General features: G+C 43.8%; 2 protein-coding genes across 3 annotated transcripts; one reads left to right on the top strand and one right to left on the bottom strand.

Moving 5' to 3' along the window:
- Window positions 1–1,632: 1,632 nt before the first annotated feature.
- TSPAN10 (tetraspanin 10) lies at window positions 1,633–7,238 on the top strand. Its single transcript, XM_044416926.1, has 3 exons — window positions 1,633–1,745; window positions 3,539–4,140; window positions 6,690–7,238. Exons 1-3 carry the CDS (start codon window positions 1,710–1,712, stop codon window positions 7,057–7,059), a joined length of 1,008 nt encoding a protein of 335 aa, XP_044272861.1. The 5' UTR covers window positions 1,633–1,709; the 3' UTR covers window positions 7,060–7,238.
- On the bottom strand, window positions 7,238–19,534 carry PDE6G (phosphodiesterase 6G). 2 transcript variants are annotated; one of them, XM_044416929.1, is made up of 4 exons: window positions 17,994–19,534; window positions 15,667–15,869; window positions 13,311–13,351; window positions 7,238–9,076 (listed from the first exon to the last, which is right to left on the bottom strand). In XM_044416929.1, exons 2-4 carry the CDS (start codon window positions 15,810–15,812, stop codon window positions 9,000–9,002), a joined length of 264 nt encoding a protein of 87 aa, XP_044272864.1. In that variant the 5' UTR covers window positions 15,813–15,869; window positions 17,994–19,534; the 3' UTR covers window positions 7,238–8,999. The 2 variants fall into 2 exon arrangements, with proteins under 2 accessions (XP_044272864.1, XP_044272865.1); XM_044416930.1 differs by lacking the exon at window positions 17,994–19,534 and adding an exon at window positions 16,613–16,626.
- Window positions 19,535–19,717: the final 183 nt, after the last annotated feature.

Here is a 19,717-nt window from a genome sequence, read left to right as displayed (position 1 = left end):
TCTAGTGAAGGCTGATATATGTATTATAAGGGAGCCCCAGTAAATTCAATAAAGTTTATGCTAGAGGTTGCATCCAATGTTATCCCTACTCAAAGCAGGGACATAAGTTAGACCTACATTGGATAGAGTCCAAATTGAACATAAGATGCCACCCTAAGACTCCCACCTTAGGGATGCTAAAAGCAATCAGACATGATGCTGATCACATTGCTCTCACTTCTTCCACAGGAGTAGCTAAATTCAGATATTAGACTCTTGATTCTCCACAGTGTAGTTTGGAGGATTGAATGCATCTGATTGGCTTGTGCAGTCCCTTCTTTTTCTCTGCCCTCATTTTTATTGAAACAATTTATTCTTCCCTTTCCTGATTCTCTAACCATAATTTGCACTGTCATCTAATTTGAATAAACTATAGTTAGCATGAACCAGGATTATCTCTCGAACTATGGTCTACAAGCCCACTGAAAAGCTACGGTAAGCAATACATCAATGATTATGGTTGGCAAAATGAGGAGGGAATAAGTTTAGGAAAGAGGTGGCTGGAAATCATGAAGCCTTTTCTATTTCTCCAAACCATCCTTTGGAGCATTTCATACTGTCTGAATCAAACTGCTGTGTTCTTATCAACCAGCCTGGTGAACCTCAACATTTGGTTTTGATCTAGCCAAGCCCCCTGTTAAATTATACTTGTACCATAATCTGACTGGTTTCAATAGTGCTTCCAAATGTGGCTAGGATAACAGTTTTGCATTCATGTAGGTAGCTTACCTGAGAGCAGCCCCGTATACTTTTGGGCATGTCTGCAGATGCTTTTTGAACCATTGAGACAAATGTCCCAGAAGTCATCACTAGTACCTAACATGCCAGAACAATGATAGCCAATCAGAATGGATTATATCCATTGCCTCACAATCTCCTGGAGTGTGCCATCCTGCTGATAAAGCAGAGGCTTTTGGAAGACTGATCTTGCTTGCTAGTAATGTAGTGTACCCTTGGAGAGAGGCATTTCATATTCAAGGCACAGTTTAATTATTAGGGCATAATTAAGGAGATTTATGCAATGTTTTTCTTCATATAGTAGGGTTGTAGGTCTCCAGTATTTCTGTTTTACAGAAGGGGAGTAGTCGCTCAGCAAATTCAATGCTGAGTTGGGCTTTGGACCCCTGTCTCAGAGACCTAGATCACAATTCAGTCATGGGACTACCGTGGTGAAGTAATGTACACTCTTCTAATGTAAAATACCAGTCCTATATTTAATGTGCCTCTTGTTCAACAGCAGCTAGATTTCTGTCCAACTAAGGACATAGTTGGAGTAAGATAAATCAGTTCTTCATCTTGTTATTTTGTCTGTTGCATTAAGCTATCCTGTGCCGCCATCCCATACATTTGTAACTCTTAGAATTACATATAGCTATGAAATGCATACAGTTGTGTGTCATTGTGAAACGGCTTATTGGATAGGCTCACAGCAAGCAAGGCAAAGCTATACTTCTTAAGCCACGGAATGTGATTTCTCACATGATACAAGTATGACTGTAGGGGTCTGTCCAGAGACTCCCCTCCCCTGTATGACGTCAGTAGCCTTCCTGCTTGGTTAGCTAAGGGAAGTGCAGAATTATTTCAGATGACTCACACTACGGCCTGGGAAACAGAAAGTTAGCACCTTTTAAAATACCTTCTTGCAGGGGCTGTCCTTCCAAGCTGCCAAGATGGGAGAAGATGAAACCAGGGCTTTGCTATCAAAGGTAATAATCAAAATTTGAATTGTTTGGTTTTGTTTCTAAGTTCACTTTTTCCCGTTTCAGTTTATCACATACACTTTGCCCTTTCCATCAGTATTCTCCATAATTTTGCTTCTTGACCTTGACTTCTCAGTAGTGATATGGGATGGAACATTTCTGAATTTAGTTAACTTGGGCACCTTAGTTGGATATAATGTGTTGTTAAACTTTTTTCAGGCATCTATCCCTAGGAAGCACATATATCATTTATTATTTTTATTCATTAAATTTGTTTAAAAGCCACCTATTAGCAACATACTCGCAGGGCGGCCATTACAATGTATATCATGTACACAGCTCTTCAGGCACATCAAGCTGAGTATGACAGTTTTCATTTTTTCCCCCTTAGGTCACAATCCAAGGCAGAAATACTATGGAGAGTAAGCTCCAGTGAGTTATGTTGGACTTACTTCTGAGTAAACACAAATAGAATTATACTATTAACATCTAAGTAAGGCAAGAGAAAGGTATCAAAGCAATGTTCAGGAAAGGCTTTGGATTTGTTTAAACATTACCTTTAAATCACACTGTTCAATCAAATTGTGCCACACACACAAACACCCATGCCAAATATTTCAATTGAACTACTTTTGGCTGTTGGAAAAAATCAAGATATTTCATAACATGCACAATTAACAAGACGTAGGGGTTTTTAAGTTTTGTTTTTGGAATGTAACTAAAGTAAACAAGCAAAAAAGGAGATCTATTAGTTTAGAGCAGTGGAAAATTACCTATTTCAAATTGTTCCAGTAAAACCACTTCACTGCTCAGCTCATATATATTTCATGTCAACAGGGTTGAATATCCTATTCTTCCTCTAGGCTTTTAACAGTTTCCTTTAATCTTGCTGCTGTTTTTATCTTAAAGTTTATTTTAATTTTTTAATTCACTTTAATTACAAGCCACCTTGAAAACCATGATTGAGAGGTGGGGTACAAATATTTAAAATAAGTGCCTTCCTATACTTCTCACACTGTTTTTTCCTCTTTGGACTCTACCACCATCCAGTGTCAAGACTGGTAGCTTTAGATCAGTGGAGGTCCTGTCTCTTATAAAATTGGCTTCCTTTCTAGGTTGCCAAGGAGTTTTCTTAGTTTTCCAGTTTTCACCTGTAACAGAGATATTTTTAGCATACATCACATCTGTCACCGCTATGTACATGCACAGATCTTTGTACAGAAAAGTAGCCATGGTTTATTTTACCCTTGGTTTGTTACCCTATTGTGACTTGCTTTCAGAATACCTGGATTGATTGTTTCCTCCTTGTACAGCATGTACAGCGGCTGTGCATTCTTACTGCTCTTTTCTGCTGGCTCTGTAGCCTGCTACAGCAACCCACAATTCTGGGTTTACAAATAAAAACAACCCATGTTTTAAATAACCCAGAGTTCATAACTCAATAACAAATGATTTATTCTCTTTCTGAGTTTTTTTGTGACTATCAAGCCATAGTATTTTTTAGCACAACTGCATTCACACATCGCATCAATAGAATCTGATAATCCAGTCCATGGCTGAGTGTTATGTATGAGTCACAAAGGAATGAATGATATTACAATAGCTGAGCCATAACATAAGAATATTGCCATTTTCATATGTTGAAAAAGTTGTAAGTTGTCCTCTGCTCTGTGCATTGTTCTCTGGCCTACCCTCATGTCAGAGATTTTCAAGAGATCAGTTATATTGTACCTTCCTTTTATTTTGTTCCCTGTCTCTGACACTCAATCTACAATTCCTGGTTCTCTCCCATTGATCAGACAGACAGACTGGATGCATTTTGTCCATCGAATGCACAAGGTTCTCATCAAAGTCTGATTAGAGGAAAAGAAACTGGCTGCCCTGGGAATCAGAAAGGACAATGGCACTTCCGCAAGTCTTCCCATCACCCTCTAGACTCACTTAGCTGCAGTATTAAATATTTGACATTTATCTGGAATCTGACGTTCTGCATTACAGGATCGCTCATTTTGGCCATAGGAATCTGGGGTCTCTCTGACAAGGAATCACTGACAAGTGAGCGGATAACTTACTTGGGCAGCGACCCAATGCTCTTTTTTGTGTTGGCGGGTCTAGCAGCGAGTACTATGGCTCTGTTAGGCTGTACGGGTGCCCTCTTTGAGAACACCTGTCTCCTTAAGCTGTTTACTGGCGGAATCATCACCTTTGTGATCCTAGAAGCTCTGGGAGGAATCGTCCTCGTTTCTGTACAACACCAGATCAAGGCCTCCTTGCAAGATTCTCTCATGGTGGCAGTGCTACGGTACCAGGATGACCCAGATCTCCAATTTATTATGGATGAAATTCAGGCAGGCCTTCAGTGCTGTGGCGTGGAATCTTACCTAGACTGGAAAACAAATTTGTGAGTATAAACCTACTTTGAATATACATCTTGCCTCGTTCTATGATCAACTAGGAAGAATGAGAGAATGAAGATATCTCTGTATTGACATTACTGTATTGACATTAATATTGACATTAATTACAGATATCCGAATATAAATTTGAAATGGTGATAATTCAGTAAGTTCTGACCATGCTAACACTGCCCAAGGCCCCATTCTCCAAACATACTACTGAATGCTATTTCTCTGGTGTCTTTAGTTATCAAAACAAGACTTTTATTTGGTTTTGTAGAGCCAGAACCTTAGAGTTACAGGCTGAATATGAAAATGCTTTTGGGCCAAACAGTATTTACAAAGGGATTTACAAAGGGAATTTACAAAGGGAACAATTCTATAAAAAGTTTAATGGAAAAAAGGCCTACAATTCCCAGCATGCCCCAGCCAGCTATGGTAGGATGTCTAGGGTTATTTTTTTCTCGACACTTGCATAAGATTGTCCTTATCAATACAGATGAAATGTTATAGAAGCAAACTCATGACCACTTAACAGTTGAACTTAATTTAAGTAATTAAGTATGATGACTGTGTAGCTGTAACACTGCAAATACTGCACAAGATGGCAAGAGATCTGTGTTTCCAAATAGGTCACCACCAAGCAGCAGTAGGGGATAGAATTTGGGTGGGTTCCAAAAGAGATCTATGACTAATTTAAAATAATTTCCAGGAAGTAGTGCTTTATTCCAGATGTCTCTGGCTGGCTAGGGAACAAGTAGCTAAGGGGAAGAGTTGCAAGTCCAAAAGTGGTAAACGGGATGGTTGCAGCTTCCATCCCTCCCTGACATCCCAGTAGCCCTCAACTTCTTTGTCAGCAAGGTATGTTCAAAGACTTGGATCTACTGCTTGCTAGAGTATATGTCACACTGAAACTTATTCCTAAGCTAGAACTAGGCTATTCATCTACCTTTGTTGTGTAATGCTATGCATGTGCTTTGCTATGCATGCTAGCAATGTTGGCTAGGGAAAGTTGAGAACTGTAGGACTTTCTTCAGTCTAAGTGTGCAAAATATTCACCCTGGACCTCCCAAAGTGTTGAAATGTTGATTGTTGTGAAGATCTGCACATTCCCTTCCATTACTATGTAAAGCAGGGATGGCCCTCCATATGTTTTGGTCCACAACTCTCATACCTCACCATAGGCTATGCTGGCTAAGATTGATGTGAGTTGTAGGCTGCAACATCTGGAGGACCTAAAGTTGCCCCATCCTGCAGTAAATCATCACATTGATGTCATTACATAAATGAATTAGTTATCATCATCATTACAATTGAGAATAAACACATCTGTGGTTGTTTTAGCCATCCCATGTATGGTTGCAGCAATAGCCTGTAGTGGAAACATTCCATTGTTCTGCGCAAATTAGTCAGTTCAAAACCAGGCCGCCTTGGTGATGCAAATCATACTATCATAGCTCACCAGTTTTGGGACTACCCACTGCCATTAACCATATATCTTCTTGCTAACTCTTCTTTTAGATTGATGAGAGCCTGATTAATTTCATTTCCTACCAGAATCTTCATGAGAGGACTCAAACCAGAAAATAAGCTACTAAAATAATTAGAATAATTACTTGTGATGATGATGATGATGTAAGCTTCACTCCTTTCTCTGAATTGGGGCTAACATGTGCAAGAAAAACCCAATACCGGGGAAATTTTTTATATGGTACCAGCCAATATTGTTTTCTTTAATAGCTTTTTTCTTTATAATAGATTATCGTGGTGTTACTGTCCTTACTTTTAAGAAGTCTGAGTGGATCCTAACTTGCTTTATTGGTTTATTCTCATCTTTAGTCATAGATAAGAATGACCCATTTTCACCTACAGGTTTAACAGCTCCACATAGCATCCGCATGTGAGTACTCACTGAATAGATAAGTGGCAGAAAGAACATAAACATCAACCATGTTCAGAAAGAACATGAATGTGGTTAGTGTTGCCAGTCCTGGCCTTTCCTGGGTTGAGGGCAAGACAGTGGGTAGCCATCCCAAGGAGCATTAGTCTTGTGTTGGTCATACCAGCGACTCAGGAGGCAGCGCATGAAGTGCTCTGAGATGTTTTTTAAAAAGAGGCTGCCACCTTGGCGGGTGTACCTGGCCTCCTGCGGTCCCCTGCTTTGGCTTGAGCTGCTTGGTGATGCACAGCTATCATACCTCAGTTCCCACTTGCAAAACCTATTGTGGGCGTGAGTCCTGACAGGCACTGTCGAAGCTGACTGTGCTGACCCTCCACTAGGCAATGTATGCACAGACTCAGTCGTGTAAGGACCACTGTGCATGCCGGTTCAGGTGCAGGATGGGAGGTTTTCCTTTCACATGCACAGGTCTCGTTGCCGTTAGGGGATCCATGCGTGGAATTGCCTTACTACCCAAAATATTATTCTTTGTATAGGAGCTTTCCATCTGTATGTGTGGAGAAAGAAGTGGATTTTGGAAGAACCTTAACAAGGAGACAGGATCTTTGTGCTGCACGAGTGAATGAAATTATGTTTCCTCTTGTTAACTTGCAGGTATTTTAACTGCAGTTCTCCAGGCGTGCAAGCCTGTGGTGTTCCAGCTTCCTGCTGCCTGGATCCACTGGAAAATGGCACGATATCAAATTCCCAGTGCGGCTTTGGTGCCCTGAAGCTAGAGGAGTTCGTGGCTCCAAGCACCATCTATCTTGGAGGCTGTGTTCCCCAGCTGAGCAGATGGCTCCATAATCATGCAGGAGTGATTGGGTTCTCTTGTGTGATTCTGATTGCAGTGGAAGTAGGGAGCTTATTACTGGCCACTAAGCTCCTAGCAGGTATTGCCTTTGCTAGGACTCTGCATGACAGTGGGAGGGAACAAATGTATTTACTCTCCCATCACCAGAGACAAAGGGGATTTTATTCATGATCTTCTGAAGACAGTACATTCAAAGTGTTATAAACCCCCTTTTATCTTAAGATTAGTTAATCCCCAGGGTAGGATGTGCATTTTGTTAGGGGAAAAGGGTCTCTTTGCACTGGAAAATTTGATAGTTTATGCTGCGCCCTCTATTATTCTCCTCACTGTCCTTTGCTGGGGCTCATTTCCCAGCTCCACTCCAACTGTATCCTGTTCCATCAGTGCCACCTCTCCCGTGCTTTTAAGCAGGATTAGAAAAAAGAGGGAGGTGTTGCAGCATGGCCTGTCAGGATCACAACCCACATGGCTTAAGTAAGGCACAGTGGGCTTTTTGATCATGTAAACTGGTCTGTTGATGGAAATTTTTCTCCAACTTACATTTCTCTGCTGTTGGAGCAAAGCTTATGAGACACCCTCTCAAAGAAAAACTGCCTATCTGTATCCCTGCTTGCCTTTCAGTGGGCAGTGAAAACATCTATATTCTAGTGGGCTTTGGAGGATGCCTTTTGACAGATACTTTTTATTTCGTATTATTATTATTTTTTTATTTTACCATAGCATGTTGAGACAGACTGTTGTACTGGTATGGAGGCACTGAAGAGCTGTATCCATATTACACACACAAGCTTACTTGTTATCTCTTGGCATACTTTCTTTCCTCATTGCATTTTATTCAATTCATGCAACAACTTGTAGTTTACTTTAGTGGAGTGCCATTCCTTGACTCTTGGGGGACAAACTCTTTGTGTATGAAAAGTTACCTGCCAGCACTTTGGCTATAAGTGATGAATTAGGGTATGGGAATGTTCTCGTTGATTTAATGAGAGCCTTTTGCTTTTCATTAATTATACATTGTCGCACCGGACTCTGCTCCCTGAGCCATTTCAGTTTCATATTCTAGCCACTCTGATCATTAACTCTTGGTGCACAGTAGTATCCATTTACTGGTAGTGACATGCCACTGAAAGGTGCATTTGTTAGAGCTGACTGTAGTTTTGAAGTAAATTACACAGAAAACAGTGTGAGAAGGCAAGGAAGGGGTGCACAGAGAAGCACTGATTCTCTTCTTGGGCTTCCTTTGGCACTGAAGGATGGGAATGTTGAACACATCAGAAGAGTACTGCATGTTAGCTGGGATTAGTCACTAAACCTCAGTTTATGTTGACATAACATTTGTGCGAAGGAGAAAAATTTAGATTCATGTACCTAGAAATAAGTCCCAGTGGGATGTATTTCTGAGTAAACATCTCTAGGGTTATACTATCACTCTGCTGGAAAGTAGCTGAATTTGAAAAAAGAGAGCCAGATAAAATCTCAAGATATCATCTAGTCCATATGTGTCCTAGAAAGACACACTTAACTCTGCCACATTTGTGAAGATCTCGCCAACCTACTTCAAAAACTCCTTGAAGCGATGGAAACTATTCCCTCTTAATGTTTAATGTTACTGCTTTCCACTTCAGCATTCCAATCCTATCATCCCCTGAATCTTAAATGTTTCCTGTTGCAACTACAGTCTCTCTCCCTTTTCTTTCCCACCCTCCCACTTATACATTTTATCTTAATAAGGAATCTTACAATAGCTTTCATTGTTTGAGATCATCTACTGCTTTAAACTTTTCATCATCCAGGACACAGATAAAGAGTGAGAAGGTCACAGTAAAATGCAGAAACTACTGCCCATGTAAAGATATAATTTCTCAGGCTTATAGATGTGTTTTTGCAAAGTTTTACTACAAGGGGGAAAGTTAATCGTAAGTGCTATAGCATGAAGTCAAACCTAATGTTTATTCATTTGGGTTTATAAATGGCTGGGAGCCAAGAGCTGGTGATAGCTGGGAGAGTTGATGTGCAGAGCTCGAAACAATGATAAAGGGAAGGTCACAGAAGCTGTCCTGCTGCTGAAGGGAAGGTGTATGCGTGCAGACCCATTTCTGGCCTTTGTATGCTTAAATGATACCGTATTGTGCCAGCTCATGAAGCTCCAGGTGGCTGAAGGCTTCCCAGGGGCAGATTACAGTGATATCTGAAAGAAAGAAAGGAAGAAAGAAAGAAAAGACTGAAGGATCGATCGAACATGGGCCAGCCTCAGAACAATCCACATATGCTTATTGCCAAAAGTCATTGTGCTGCTGAGCTGGAATCTGCCCCAAAGGTTAGAGCCAGCAACCTGGTAGATTATAATCAGAAACAGCTAATTCTAGGCAAGCCCTAGGCAGCGTTGTTCAGAGGGACGGCCACTTGACTGCAGCGGGTCTGCCACCCAGTGCATACTTGGTTGCTGTACTTTCCCATGACCAAAGCAGTACTTTGGCACGGGCAGAAAAGGCTGTGTAGTCGCTGTGAAGCCCTGAGCAGAGATTCTTCTTTTGTAACACGGATCTTGGGTTGTAAGGAAACTAGTTTTTATTCTGCAGTTGCCCTGCTTCATTCATGGAATTTTATCTGTAGGATATAATCTTTCATATTTAAGCCCCCTACCCTAACTCTTCTGACTCACCCATAAAATTTTTGAAAATTAGGGAGGGAAAGATGGAATAGCTCTACAGTGGCATTTGTCTTGTAGTTCTAGATCTGTGTGTCTGGGAACTCCCCAGCAAATAAATTAGCTTGGATGCTTTTTAAACCTTTTTTTTGTATATGCCTGTATAAGTTATTCTGTTCTTTGTATATCTAAGCTTACTAACAAATACCTTTGACAGCATGTTACAAATATAATAGCAAAAGACAAAATAAAGTAAACAAATTGAACATTGAACACCCATTTCTGTTCTGATTTCCATTTGCACAACATATTCCACGAGTCAGTTAATTTGGTTCAAATTCATATTTCTCTCTTTGGCTAGTATACCTATCCAAAGAGATCTCTGAGTGGTAGGAATGCAAAGATCTGAGGATGAGGAAGCTAAGACATGGCTGGCTGGGGAAGACTGGGAGTTGTAAAACTTGTCTAAACATGCCCTAAATTAAGTAGTGCAGAGGTTGGGGCGGACCCCAGGCCTGGGACTAAATCAGACCCTCTGCGTTCCCCAGATGGCTTCTGCAAAAACTGAATTTGATCCTCAGCTGAAAGAGGTTGTCCATTTCTGGTGTAGTGCATGCACTGTACGGTGCTGGGCTGTGAGTTCAGCCCAGCCCACCTTTCACACTCAGCTGTGTGAGAATTCAGGGTGCGTGTGTGTGAGTTCTTCACAGCTTCCACTGTAAATACTGTTCAGCCAAAGAAGGAAAGGTAGATGGTAGCAATGCAAACATGGTAATACGGACAGGTGCAGCTGTGTGGGTCGTTCCAATGCCTCTTTGTCTATGTGGGCCGACTTCTTGACCTGCCCCAGTTTTCAGCCCCAGGAGTCATTCAGATTTTTTTTAAGGTCTTACAAACCTATGGAGAAAAGGCCTGACACAAACGGAGAGCTACCAGTGACAAGAAAGAGAGGTGGGGGCATGGCTTTATACGTCAGGGAAGGGATAGGATGCAGTGAGACAGAATGCAGCACAGATGGGGATTCGGCAGAGGCAGTCTGGGTGAAACTTAGGGGTTTTGACAGGGAAAGAGACCTGACAGTGGGGTATGTTATCGCCCTCCAGGTCAACTTGAGACCCTGGATGATGTCCTGACAGGCCAGATTCTAAGGATATCTCAGGGGAGAGACACAGTAATTATGGGAGATTTCAATCTCCCGGATATTACTTGGGAGACTCACTCGGTGGTGACAGCCAGGTCACATCGCTTCCTAGAAGCTATTGAGGGAGCGTTTTTCACACAGAGGGTCCGAGAGGCGACGAGGGGGGGGGAAACATCCTTGACTTGGTCTTGACCAATAGGGAGGAGCTGATAGATGAAGTACAGATTAGGGGAGCTCTGGATGCGAGTGATCACTCCATCCTTTGCTTTGAGATCAGGGGACTGCGGACAGGCAGCAGGCTGAGCACTAAAAGCTGGGACTTCAAGAGGGCCAACTTTGGCCAACTGAAGGCCAGACTGGGGAAAGTCTCCTGGAATAGGTTACTGGAAGGTAAGTGAGTTGAGGAGGGGTGGATAGCACTCAAAAGGGAGGTTTTGGAGGTGCAAGCCTTGACGATACCTCTAGTCAGTAAGGTGGGGAGGCAGAGGAGAGTGCCGCCATGGATGCAAAAGGAGGTGGTTAGAGGGATTAGACAAAAGAGGAACCTCCGTAGGAAATGGGTACTGGGGGAAATAGACAAAAGGGTATACTGGGAGGAGGAGAACCGTTGCAGGAGGATTCTTCGCAAGGCTAAGGCTGATTAAGAGCTGAGACTTGCCAAGAATATCAAGAGCAACAAAAAGGGCTTCTTTCAGCATGTAAATAGGAAGAGGAAGGGGAGACAAGTGGTGGGACCACTAAATAAGGAGGAAGGAGATCCAGTGCCTGATATGAGGGAACAGGCACAGATGCTAAATGACTTTTTTGCCTCTGTGTTCTCCCCAAAGCAGGACGGGGGATATCCGCATAGGAGATTAGATGACGCTGGGGACTTAGGGGCACTGATTAGAGTCACCCCCCTTGAAGTCGAGGGGCTCCTCAGGGCATTGGACATTACAAAGGTGCCAGACCCTGACAGGTTACACCCGAGAGTACTTAGAGAGTTGGCAGGGGTTCTCTCACGCCCGCTGGCCTCCATTTTTGAGACCTCGTGGAGAACGGGTGAAGTTCCAGAGGACTGGAGGGTGGCATCAGTGGTCCCAATTTTCAAAAAGCGTAGTAGAAAGGACATGGGGAATTATAGACCTGTTAGCCTTATGTCCATTGTAGGAAAAACAATGGAAAGGCTCATAATAGAGAGAGATCTAGTGATGCTAGATAGGGAAGGAAGGCTGACAGCCACACAACACCGCATCCGCAAAAACAGGTCCTGCCAGACAAACCTTGTGGAATTTTATGACAAGGTTTTGCGATGGCTAGATGGAGGGGATGCAGTGGATGTGGTTTACCTGGATTTCAGCGAGGCCTTTGACAAAGTGCCTCATGACATCCTGGTGGAGAAACTGAGGAGTTTTGGGATACACCAAAGCACTGTCCAGTGGATTAGGGCATGGTTGACTGTCCGAAAGCAGAAGGTAACCATTAGTGGGGAATCATCGGGATGGCGGCCAGTGACAAGCGGGGTCCCCCAGGGCTCTGTCCTGGGGCTGATCCTGTTTAATCTTTTCATTAACGACATGGAAGAAGGGGTGAACAGTCTGCTGATCAAATTTGCAGACGACACTAAAACTGGAGCAGTGGCCACAACTGAGGAGCAGGTACTCCAGATCCAAAGGGATCTGGACAGACTATGGAAGTGGGCAGGAGACAACAGGATGGCGTTCAATGTGGATAAGTGCAATGTCTTGCACTTGGGGCATAGGAACAGGTGTCATAAGTACAGGTTAGGTGATAAGTGGCTGGAGAGCAGCACTTGTGAAAGGGACCTCGGGGTACTGGTTGACTGCAGGCTAAACATGAGTCAGCAGTGTGATGCGGCTGTCAAGAGGGCGAACGCCACCCTTGGTTGCATAGCCAGAAGTGTGGCTTCTAGATCTAGAGAGGTATTACTACCACTCTACATGACTCTAGTGTGCCCGCAACTGGTGTATTGTGTTCAGTTTTGGGCCCCTCATTACAGAAAGGATATAGCCAAGTTAGAGTCAGTGCAGCATAGGGCCACAAGGTTGGTGGCTGGTTTGCAGGGGATGGGGTATGAGGCGAGACTAAGGGAACTGGGTCTCTTCAGTCTGGAGGAGACTCAGAGGGGATCTGTTGGTGACATACAGGTATGTGAGGAGATGTCACATGGAGATGGGTAGAGACCTGTTCTCCCCTGCAGAGGAAGGCAGAATGCGCTCCAACGGAGCAAAGCTCAGGGAGCCATGGTTCCATCTGGATGCCAGGAAGCATTTCCTGACAGTCAGGACCCCGAGGGTGTGGAATGGGCTTCCCCGGGAGGTGGTTGAGGCACTATCGGTGCGGGTTTTCAAGGATAGGCTGGACGTCCACATGGTGGGCATGTCGTGAGTGGAGCCGGCTGGTGCTGGAGGTCAGACTAGATGGCCCGGGAGATCCCTTCTGACTCGCTCTGTTTTCTATGTTTCTAAGAACGCTTTCAATCATGAAGACAGGCATGGCATAATGTTAAAGAGCCAGGCCTTATACAGCAGGACCAGGCTTAGGGGTAACTTAGAGCAGCCTGCTTATACCAAAGATCTTCAGTTCTTGCGATGAATTCATAGGCTAACAAAAAGAAATAGCATTCCTTGGTACCTGTTCCCAAGCCTTCCATACCAGGGATGTCATCACCAAATCTGCAGAGGAAGAAAGGGGGGTGGGGGAGAGAGAGGAAATGTTCTAGTGAATGTTTGAATTTTATCACTTGCCTGTGGGTCTTTACTCCAATATGTGCAAATACGACCACTTTATGGAACTCCATTGAGCTTAAGAGGAATGGTTATTTTTCCATACAAAAGCTTACTATGTATGTCTCAGGTTAACTGCAAACTGCAATTATCTTCATGCAGAGCAGAATGTTCACTGAGGGGAAATGGGCAAAATTACTGCAGACTCCTTGAGTGACACAACCCACACATAATGCAAAGGCTACACTCGCACTGTCATTGCAGTGGCTAACAACACTCAGTGCAATAGTGGTGTTAACAATGATGAAGATGATTAGATAGAGCACAAAGGTTTCAGCTCTCCCTCCACCACCACCCCACTCACCCAACTAAATGATTAACCTTGCTATATATTTACAAATGATGTAAAACCAAAACTGAATATATATGATCTCCATAAAGTACATGTTATGTGTATGTGTTGAGGATCTGCATATGCACAAATTAAATTAGAAACCATCAGTGCCAGTGGCATCGTAACAGAATTAGGACCAGGCCCGGAACTGGCCATTTTTGTGCTTTCGCTACCTGAAGAAAGTGCTGCAGCCGCCCTTGTGCTACATGCACATTGACTTCAGTCCCGGCACACAAGAAAAGTGCATTGTAGACCCACGGGAAGCTTCCTTGTGCAGAATCTGGTCATTGGTCTATCTAGCTGTGTATCGTCTACTGACAGTCTGGTGGGGACGCTCCAAGGTTTTGCACACCCCTCCCTAGAGATGCCAGGAATTGAACCTGGGGTCCTTGACCCTTCCTTGAGGTATGGCTGTTGTTTCCCCTGAGGCAGGGGCTTAGAAGATGCACATTGACCTGAAACAATCTTCCTGTGTGTACAGATATGGGCAGAAACTTCCGGCCCAATCCTATGGACACTTTTTGTAGAAGTAGGTCATGTACATCAGAAATGCCGCCTAAGGAGGTTTTTATGCCAGCAGTTTTCCTGGGATTCCTTGGTACAGCTGGTGTCACGTTGCTGAGAGGTGCTCCATTTCTGCGCTTGGGTGCAGGAAAGGGACTTCCTTATGAAAAAGGAATGAGCTTCTCCATGGCTTTGGAAGAGACCATGATGAGAAGCACATGGCTAAGAGTGGCTGCAGTCAGTAGCTTCTGTGGTGCTCATAGAAGCAAATGAGTACACTCACCCTTGGAGAGTGAGCCCATCTACTGCTTGTCAGGGAAATTTTCTAAGTAGGTAATTTTTTTGGCAGAAATGAATATTACAAGCATGATGGAGCCTTCCTGAGCAACTGATTGATTCATACAGCAGGCTGACATGCTGACTTTTAGGAAAATATTCTGTTCTTCATGGGTGCAAATTGAAAGCTCTGCCAGCTCCTGGGAAAAGAACACTGTGTTGGGGATGCCCTTACATTGTGTTCAGTTGTGCTTAAAAAGGACAGTAGCCTGTGCCACTTGCATTCATGATGGCTCTGTATCTGCTTGGTAGAATCAGATGCAGCGCCACGTCACCACAGATTGGCAATCTGCCATTTGTAGACCATGATCGTCAGGACGATTTGATCCTTTACTTTTGCGCATTCTCCTCCTTTGTTTGTCCAAGTCCTTGAAAATTCTTTCATTCAGAGTAATCTAAATATCCTGGGGAAACCGGGAGCCATTTGGGGATGGGGTGAGAAGGAGGAGAAAGAAATGCTACTGCAATTTGCCCAGAAAAAGCAAAACTCAGTGACCAAGGCATCAGTTTGCAGACTAAGCAGAGCTCACGTGGTTGGAACTGCATGAGGATAAGAGACAGGACCTAAGCTGGCTCTACCCCCTCTGTCGCCTCTTCACTGCACAACCGCATCAACGCCCTCCACAGTTTAGAGGCGAAGCTCTGAGGCACAGTTCCAAATCTAGCAGAGGGCCACTGTCTGGAGAACCAGGATCCTGCCACAGGCCTTCATCCCTGACGTGCAGACAACAAGGAAGCAGCGCTAGCAGGGGACACGACGGTGGAGGTGGGCTCAGAGAAGACAGTCCCACTTTCCTTCCCTGCTTCCCAGGTGATTCTACTTGTGTGAAGGAAGCAATGAAGCAAGTTTATGTATCTTCTTCAACTGGCCTTGGGGTATACAGCCCTGAGCCTAAAAGGTTGGTTTTAAAGCTACCCCTGGAACAGTAGGGATGTTGACCATAACAGTGGTGGATAAAGAGGCCTATGGTTGCTTCTGGAGGAAAACAACATCAATCCCCCTTCCCTCAAGAAAACATTCATTTCTCACCCTTGGATACCCTTCTTCGGTGGTTTGCTCTTGAACTGCCTGGTTTGCCTCTGCTTGAATTTGGGGGGTCCTTTCCTGGGAGAGACAGGCCCTCCAGTCACTCTGGTGGCGGATTTGATCTCAGCTTTGGGAGGTTCGAGACTCATGGTTGTGAGGGGATGCCACCGCGTCCCCCTCAAAAAAATGGATTCCTGTGGGTTAATCTGTTATGAAGAAAAGAAGAGAAAAATAAAGCGTAAGTTTAATGTGCAGCGAACAATATACTATTGCTGGACTCTGCATCTCCAAAGGGTTTATTTCAGACTTGAACGGAGATCCCTAGAGAAGAGCTTTCTAGATTAGGAGGCACATCTTTCCTTTTCTTACTAACAATTCTTTTTAGAGTGTGCCATCTTGTAGACCTCAAATATGCAGGGGTGAATTCTTATTTGTTTCATTTTTGTACCAACCTAGAGCCAAAACTCTCTTCATTCACAGACAAGGGGACACCCTTAGTACACCGAATACTTTTCCCACTATCACCACTTCAGGCCAGTGTTGCATTTTGGCTGTTAGGACTTTCTGAGGTACAATTCCACACTCCTTTGCTTTAGTTTGTTTTATTGTGATGGCTCTACACACTTGTGCTCAGGCCAGTGTGTGAACCGGACAGTCTTGATGCAGAAAGACCAGTTTCTAACATATGATAGTATATCAATTGCAATGCCTGGAACCAGTATTAAATAGGAGCTTGGAATCTAGGAAATATTGTGGGACGGGGTTATTCTAGGCCCTGGCAAGGCATGGCTTCTTGTAAGCCTTTTTCCGTCATACTGTATCAAGAGCCAGTGTAGTGTAGTGGTTAAGAGGACGGGACTGGGACTCTGGAGAGCAGGGTTGTAGTCCCTGCTCAGCCATGAAGCCCACTAGGTGATTTTGGGCTTCAGAGACTCTCAACCTAACCTACCTCACAAGTGGTTGTGCTGGCATCTTTGCAAGAGGAAGAAAGGCAGGACTGAAATGCAATATAGTGATGATAATAATAATATACTTTCACCACTCCAAATTGGAGTAAGACGAATAGGGCAGATGCACGCAAGCATGCTCTTGTCCAGAGAGTCCTTTGTCTGCTCCAGTGACTGGGCGCATGTGGCTGTGGCTGCGGCAGCTCGCTGCAGTATGGGCAAAAAGGGGGACCAGCAGGCCTCACAGTGCAGAGAGCCCGTGGGCAAGCCCTACATTTGCTTTGGCGTAGACATGCAAGCAGAAGACCCAGGGCTCTGTCTTGCAAAATGCATAACTGGCAAGTGGCTCCTGTCCAGTTAGGATGGGGTGGCTCCCTAGGTGCCGTTCCCCTCAGTCCCAGCCAGTACAGCCAATGGTGAGGGCTGATGGCAGTTGTCATCCAGCAACATATGGAGGGCCAGACATTCTGCACCTGAGCTAGGACATGGATAAATGGACCATTGGTCTGATCCAGCATAGCATTTCTTATGTCCACATTCAAATCCTTAAATAAATGCTAATCCGATTAACAGTTTTCTCCCTTCCATATCCTTCAGCCCTTTAAACACCTCTGCTAATATTTACACTTGCTCACAGGATTATCACTGGGGAGGAGAAAGGACTTCCTTTTCGTTCATCTGGCATTACCAGTCCCCGCTGAGAACTGCTGTATCTCCTTTCATGCTAAGGTCACCTCTGCTACTCCTAGCTTCAGCCATCTTAAATCTTCCCACTAGAATCACACTGATCAGGGAATTATATTCTATAAAAGAAGAAGACTGCCAGCTCTCCTGCTGTTTTGAGAATGCTATTTTTAAATCCAAGTTCAAATTAAATTGAAAACAAATGCTTATATTTACGTTACTATTTTTAATTAAGAAAAATTAATCAAAACATTCATGTCTACTTTTCTGCTCCAGTATCCAGTGGTATTTATTTATCGTTATTCACCATGTCCATGGGTATGGTCAAGCAACAACAAGCTATTCAGTTTTTGCAGCCTAATCATTTGCTAGCAGTTCTCCCAAATTCAGTTTGAGCAGTCCTATTAAATTAAAACATGCATAGCATGGCATCAATTTCAGTCATCCTAACAATGAGATGAAAAGGGTTAGCTTGAGAGGTGTTGACTTGTCTAAAGCTACCCAGTGATGTTGCACAGCTGAGCAAATATTTCCATGAAACACAGTATGCGACCCACTGCGCCTATGGGGACTCCTCCTCTAGTGGCATATGCATTTCAAGGAACACACCTAGTGGACCCAGATGAAGCTGGGCAGTACCTGGAATAAACAGTCTGGTGACTATAGGCCACCTAAAAACTAAAAGACGCCGTTACTTACCAAATCCTAAAGGTGTCCTGCTTTGAACCGCTCTGTCCTGTGTGGGTACCTCAAGCTTGCCACAGCTTGAGGCTTCAAAGGGGCTGCCAGATTTATGGAGCTCCTCATAATAGGATTATGAGTCTTGCTTTTAATCCAGTGTCATCCGCAATGATAGGCACATTGTTTCTGGACTGTGTATTCAGAAGAGGGTTGAAGGTGCCAAGGTAGGGGAAACAATTTCAACAACATCTTTGTAAAAGGATAAAATATCTGCCACTATTTCTGTGGCCGCAAGGCAGAATGTTACTTCATCAGCATGCCACCGTGTACCCCTTACAGCAGTCTGGAAGGTTTGAATACTCTTGGGCCGATTTCTGGAGCAGTGACCCCGTTAGTAATGAATTGCAATATTCAAAAATTAGCACAGGGACATTGCAACCTACTGAATTAAAATGGTCAATCTTGAACAAGGGAGGCTGCAGCACAAAACTTTCAGATTACTATTAATGAGGAAGTTCAGTCCTACTGTAAGCCTTAAAACAGGGCAGAAGATACTGTGGGCTTCCAGATGTGGCTGAATACCAACTTCCATCAGCCCCAGTCACTAGTGAGTGATGATGGGAATTGGGGTCCAAAAGCTAAAGGACCACATGCTCCACAGCACCGCATTACACAACAAGTATATTTATGTAAGGAGATTCATATATGAAAGGCTGCCTGTGGGAACATCCCATAAAATAATGGATTAAAGGTTTATGGTGTTCTCTTTGTTTTTAACATTCCTATGGATTTTACTTTTAGTTTTAAATTTTAGTACCCCAATGTTATGTCACTGCACCAAATTAAATATAAAGCAAAACTGGAAAGGGGTTTCTTTATAGAACAACCTGGATTCATTTAGCATAAAACTTGCTTGGCTTAATCCTATTTGTTAAAGTCTAGGTAGCAGTAATTAGCAGAAGCTTCGGTAGTTCCATTAAAGTCTCCTGAGATTAGGCTGTCTCTGAATAGCTTTGAAACTGTGGGTTAGAAAGGGATATTGTAAGTGATATTGTTCTGGCTGGCAGGCAGGGGACAATGATGCTTCATGTGGCTTTTCTAGAAGAGACCAGAGGAAATGCTACATTTTGCACAGGTTTTCACCACACTTTGAAATGGGTTTCATGGATTTTACAGATAAGAAGTCTATTGTTAGCTACCTTGCCTTTAATGAATTTCCCCTTCTTAGGATTGTCAACTGATTCCTTTAACAGCAGGTTGTTGAGCAGGCATGAGCAGGTAATCGCACTTCTGTTCATTCAGAGAAAAGTTTCATCTGCTGATTCCTGCCATCATGTAGCCACTGGCGGTATAGGAGCAGGCCAAATGGGTTTTGCCTGTTCAGTTGGCAACCAAAGGAAGCAGCACTGCTGCCCAGAGTTCCTCAGGCTCTCCTCTGTGTGTGTCATGCTAACAGGCATTTCCTCAACAACTATCATACGGAGCACTCCTAACTCAGTCCGCATCTCTGTGTGTACTGGGGTTTCAGCCAGTACACACAGAATGCCAGTGTGGCGTAGTGGTTAAGAGCATGGGACTGGGACTCAGGCAACCTGGGTTCTCATTCCTGCTCAGCCATGGAGCCAACTGGGTGGCCTTGGGCCAGTCACAGACTCTCAGCCCAACCTACCTCACAGGGTTGATGTTGTGTGGGTAAGATTGGCGGGGGGAGGGGGGAGGAGAATGATGTAAGTGGCTTTGAG

Source organism: Varanus komodoensis, unplaced genomic scaffold, assembly GCF_004798865.1.
Source record: "Varanus komodoensis strain SLA01 unplaced genomic scaffold, ASM479886v1 scaffold84, whole genome shotgun sequence".
In the NCBI taxonomy this organism is placed as follows: Eukaryota; Metazoa; Chordata; class Lepidosauria; order Squamata; family Varanidae; genus Varanus; species Varanus komodoensis.
This window is presented reverse-complemented; position numbering and strand designations above follow the sequence as displayed.

Coding starts and splice junctions, on each gene's coding strand:
- TSPAN10 (XM_044416926.1), top strand. CDS start 1,710: ATGGGAGAAGATGAAACCAGGGCTTTGCTATCAAAG. Junction 1,746..3,538: donor CCAGGGCTTTGCTATCAAAG/GTAATAATCAAA, acceptor CCCATTGATCAG/ACAGACAGACTGGATGCATT. Junction 4,141..6,689: donor CTAGACTGGAAAACAAATTT/GTGAGTATAAAC, acceptor GTTAACTTGCAG/GTATTTTAACTGCAGTTCTC.
- PDE6G (XM_044416929.1), bottom strand. CDS start 15,812: ATGAGTCTCGAACCTCCCAAAGCTGAGATCAAATCCGCCACCAGAGTG. Junction 13,352..15,666: donor CCGAAGAAGGGTATCCAAGG/GTGAGAAATGAA, acceptor CTTCCTCTGCAG/ATTTGGTGATGACATCCCTG. Junction 9,077..13,310: donor TATGGAAGGCTTGGGAACAG/GTACCAAGGAAT, acceptor TCTTTCTTTCAG/ATATCACTGTAATCTGCCCC.